The sequence below is a fragment of the Babylonia areolata genome, chromosome 5, assembly GCF_041734735.1.
Source record: "Babylonia areolata isolate BAREFJ2019XMU chromosome 5, ASM4173473v1, whole genome shotgun sequence".
Lineage (NCBI taxonomy): Eukaryota > Metazoa > Mollusca > Gastropoda > Neogastropoda > Buccinidae > Babylonia > Babylonia areolata.
Window position 1 is genome coordinate 12,777,168 of NC_134880.1, and position 5,619 is coordinate 12,782,786.

The 5,619-nt window shown below is 44.5% G+C and overlaps 1 protein-coding gene across 2 annotated transcripts in view; it reads left to right on the forward strand.

The window, feature by feature from the left end:
* LOC143281934 (organic cation transporter protein-like) overlaps positions 1-4,783 on the forward strand; it is a 20,239-nt gene extending 15,456 nt beyond the window's left edge. For both annotated transcript variants that reach the window (XM_076587242.1, XM_076587243.1), the window contains exons 10-12: positions 167-287; positions 1,310-1,382; positions 2,663-4,783. In XM_076587242.1, the coding sequence (XP_076443357.1) occupies positions 167-287; positions 1,310-1,382; positions 2,663-2,821 (353 nt within the window). In that variant the 3' untranslated portion in view covers positions 2,822-4,783. The remainder of the gene's footprint in view (positions 1-166; positions 288-1,309; positions 1,383-2,662) is intronic.
* The last annotated feature ends 836 nt before the right edge of the window (positions 4,784-5,619 follow it).

The following is a 5,619-nucleotide window of genomic DNA, read 5'->3' on the forward strand; positions in this document are numbered from 1 at the left end:
GAGAAAGAGAGAGAGAGAGGGAGGGGGGGTGAGAGAAAGAGAGAGAGACAGAGAAAGAGACAAAGAGAAAGCGAAAGAGAGAAGGACGGAGGAAGAGAGACACAGACAGACAGTCAGACAGACAGACAGACAGACAGACAGGTGACACAGTGGTTCGTGTCCTCAGGGGACAGCGCAGCCACAGGCGTGGCCCAGACCACTCTGTCCATGGTGGCCAGGTTCGGAATCACGGGGTCCTTCAACGCCATCTGGGTCTACACCCCGGAGCTTTTCCCCACCAACCTCAGGTGACGCCCATTCCCTGCTCCGTCCATCCATCCATCCATCCATCCATTCATCCACCTGTCCGTGCGTCCGTCTGTCTGTCCATTCATTCAACCCACCCACTTCCGCCCTGACCCCTACCCCCCGTCCGTGCGTGTGTCATTCTCGTTCGGCGGTCGGTCAGTCTGTCCGTGCGTCATTCCGTGTATACATCCGTCTGTCTGTCAGTCGATCCATTTGTCTATTCATCCATCTTTCCATACGTCTTGTCCATCCATCCGTTTGTCTGTTCATCCATCCGTCTATCCACCTTCGACTGTCCACCTATCTATCTATCCATCCATCTGTCTCTCCATCCCGTCAGCCCATCCATCCATCCATCCATCAGTTTATCAGTTTATTGAATTCTCTTTTTTGTTAATCATTTGATCGCCAGGCCTCATTATTTATCAATTTCAAGTCGAAAAACCAACGAGGCAACTATCTGTGTTCTTCTGTCATTGCTGCTGTGTGCGACATGTCAAGTGATCGGTATGGGGACTCGCCCGCCGCTTCCTTTGTTAGGTGGCTGGGTTTGTTCCAGTGTACCTTTTATTTACCTGCGTGCCAGCTGAACTGGTAGCGTAAGCAGCACTCACTTGAAGTTGTGTGCCTTGTGAATGGAGAGAGTTAGCACGCTTTACTATCTGTTAATCAGAAGCAAAAATAACTTATGGGTTGGCGCTCTACTCTGACGGTGGCACTCGCAACAAGTTTGTTGATGTTGTTGTGGGAGAAGGGCCAATTCATCTAATATTTCAATAATGATTTCATTCGTTCGTTCTATCGTTCGTTCGTTCGTTCGTCCATTCATTTATTCATTGATTCATTCTTTAATTCTTTCTTTCATTCTGCACATAATTACTTGAGGTGTATTCACAAGTAAATGTGTTCTTTCTTGACCCTTTTATCTGAGGGGCGCTGTAACGCTGAGTGGACATTAAAAAGATTTGTCATTTCTTTCTGCACTTACCATATACCTGCATGTACTTAACTGCCGTGGCAGGAACGTTGGAGTGGGGATCGCCTCTTCTAGTGCCCGAATCGGGGGAATGGCTGCCCCCTTCTTCAAACTGCTGGTGCGTGAGTCTGGAACCAACTGTGTGTGTGTGTGTGTGGTGTGTGTGTGTGTGTGTGGTGTGTGTGTGTGTGTGTGTGTGTGTGTGTGTGTGTGTGTGGGTGTGTGTGCGTGGTGTGTGTGTGTGTGTGTGTGTGTGTGTGTGTGTGTGTGTATTTATGTACGCTATGTTTTCTCTCCTTTATTCCCAATTACTTTTATTTGTTTATTGTTGTTGTTTTTAATCCACACAGTCTACACCATTGAGCATAAAAAGTATCATTTGAACAAAATATGTAAAGCATATATATATATTATGAATCCGTGTTCTTATGGAAACGTGGGAACATAGCATGATCAAAGATTGTGTCGTTGTGTGGATGTAGTTATGCCAATGCTCTTGTATCTGTAGCCTTCTTAATTAATCAGCAAATGAGTCAACAATTTTATCTTTTGAGATAGTGAAGTAGATTTGTTTCCTGCAAATCCTCTGTCCTAAAGGATGATATCGTTTTGTTTTCTTGTAATCTGAATCTTTTGCAAAGTTACGTAGAAAAGTGTGCTTGGAGGGCATGCTTGCATATGGGCGTGTGTGTGTGTGTGTGTGTGTGTGTGTGTGTTTAGTAGTGGAAATGTGATATATGTAGCCTATCAGGCTTGTTTTGCTATGAGTCAGTTGTCTACTTGTTGTTTATTTTCTTTGTCATACATGCATTATATGGAATGCCAAGTTTTATTGTTCTGCTTGAGATCTGTTTGTGTCACAATGCCTCATCCACCCTTAATCTCACTCACTGAGATAATGATAGTAATAATAATGGTATGAAAAAAAAATTATTCTGATACTGATTGTATTATTAATAATAATAACAGCAGCAGCAGCAGCAGCAACAACAACAATAATAATAACAATAATAATAGATAGATAGACAGATAAATAGAATAATAATAATAGATAGATAGATAGATAGATTTAATAATAATAATAATAATAGATAGATATTATCTGGTGCAAACTCCCCTTGTAATGGGCTCTAAGTGCCGTACATGAAACAACACATATACAGCAGTGCATAACAACAATACCTCTGCAACATGAAAAAAACAACCAACCAACAAACAAACAAACAACAACAACACATATATATGTGTATCTATACACCAAGACAATACTGCAAAATATACAGCAGTGCATTATAACATACCTCTGCGCATGAAACACACACACACACACACACACACACATACACCAAGACAACACTACAACTAATTCCCTCTCTGTTGCCCTAAAACCACAAACAGAGCGACGTGGCCATCTGGGCTCCTGGAGTCATCTTCTCTGTGGCCTGCCTGCTGGTCACCTTTCTCCTCACCTTGCTGCCAGAGACTAGGCATCGCTCGCTGCCCCAGTCCATCGTTGACGTCAAGAGGTGGCGCAGAGAAGGGAACAAGGGCAACTAAAACGAGGAGGAGGGGTGGAAGTGACGTCATCCCGTGACCGGAAGTGACGTCACTCAGAGCGCTTTTTTTTTTTTTTTTTTTTTTTTTTACCACAGCGACGCGAAAACGATTAACGCACACACACACACGCGCGTGCGAGCGAACACACACACACACACACACACACACACACACACACACACACACACACACACACACACACACACAGGTGCGCGCGCGCGCGACAATGCACATACACAGATATCTACACATTGAAGCACATAAAGACACGGTACACAGACACACACACACACACACACACACACACACACACACACACACAGAGGCAATGGGATTGAAAGGTAATCCCGAAATAAGTGGAGTGACTTGCTGATACACAACACAACAAAACACAATGCAACACAACACAACGCAACGCAATGCAACACAACACAAACCAACAAAACAACACAACGCAACCCAACACTGTACGGCACGGTCTGATACCGTACGATTTTACCCATACTGTGTCACACGGAGAAGACTAATGAGGTGTAACCCATTAGAATTATGTAGCAAAGGAATAAACCGCGATGGGATTAAAAAAAAAAAAAAATGATTAAAAAAAAAAGGCAACCGAACGTTACGCACCACAACGCGTTACAACACATTGCAACAGATCACCAAACTGCACAACACAACACGGCACAGCACAGCACAACACGGCACAGCACGACACGTCACAGCACAGCACAACACAGCACAGCACAGCATAGCACAATACAAAACAACACAACACGGCACAGCACGACACAACACGTCACAGCACAGCACAACACAGCACAGCATAGCACAATACAAAACAACACAACACAGCACAGCACAATGCAAAACAACACAACACGGCACAGCACGACACAACACGTCACAGCACAGCACAACACAGCACAGCATAGCACAATACAAAACAACACAAGACAGCACAGCACAATACAAAACAACACAACACGGCACAGCACAACACAACACGTCACAGCACAGCACAACACAGCACAGCACAGCACAATACAAAACAACACAACACAGTACAACAACACGACACAACACAGTACAACAACACAACACAGTACAACAACACAACACAACACGGTACAACGACACAACACAATACAACAACACAACACAACACAGTACAACAACACAACACAACACGGAACAACGACACAACACAGTACAACAACACAACACAACACAGTACAACAACACAACACAACACAGTACAACAACACAACGCAACGCAACACAACACAACACAACGCAACACAACACAACGCAACCCAGCACTGTACGGCACGGTCTGGTACCGTACGATTTTACCCATACTGTGTCACACGGAGAAGACTAATGAGGTGTAACCCATTAGAAATATGTAGCAAAGGAATAAACCGCGATGGGATTATAAAATAAAAAAAATGATTAAAAAAAAAAGGCAACCGAACGTTACGCACCACAACGCGTTACAACACATTGCAACAGATCACCAAACTGCACAACACAACACGGCACAGCACAACACAACACGTCACAGCACAACACGTCACAGCACAGCACAACACAGCACCGCACAGCATAGCACAATACAAAACAACACAACACGGCACAGCACGACACAACACGTCACAGCACAGCACAACACAGCACAGCATAGCACAATACAAAACAACACAACACAGCACAGCACAATACAAAACAACACAACACGGCACAGCACAACACAACACGTCACAGCACAGCACAACACAGCACAGCACAGCACAATACAAAACAACACAACACGGTACAACAACACGACACAACACAGTACAACAACACAACACAGTACAACAACAACAACACAACACAACACGGTACAACGACACAACACAATACAACAACACAACACAACACAGTACAACAACACAACACAACACGGAACAACGACACAACACAACACGGAACAACGACACAACACAATACAACAACACAACACAACATGGTACAACGACACAACACAATACAACAACACAACACAACACAGTACAACAACACAACACGGAACAACGACACAACACAGTACAACAACACAACACAACACGGAACAACGACACAACACAACACGGAACAACGACACAACACAGTACAACAACACAACGCAACACAACACAACGCAACGCAACGCAACGCAACACAAAACAACACAACGCAACCCAGCACTGTACGGCACGGTCTGGTACCGTACGATTTTACCCATACTGTGTCACACGGAGAAGACTAATGAGGTGTAACCCATTAGAAATACGTAGCAAAGGAATAAACAGCGATGGGATTAAAAAAAAGGTTACTGAACGTTACGCACCACAACGCGTTACAACACATTGCAACAGATCACCAAACTGCACAACACAACACGGCACAGCACAGCACAACACGGCACAGCACGACACGTCACAGCACAGCACAACACAGCACAGCACAGCATAGCACAATACAAAACAACACAACACGGCACAGCACGACACAACACGTCACAGCACAGCACAACACAGCACAGCATAGCACAATACAAAACAACACAACACAGCACAGCACAATGCAAAACAACACAACACGGCACAGCACGACACAACACGTCACAGCACAGCACAACACAGCACAGCATAGCACAATACAAAACAACACAAGACAGCACAGCACAATACAAAACAACACAACACGGCACAGCACAACACAACACGTCACAGCACAGCACAACACAGCACAGCACAGCACAATACAAAACA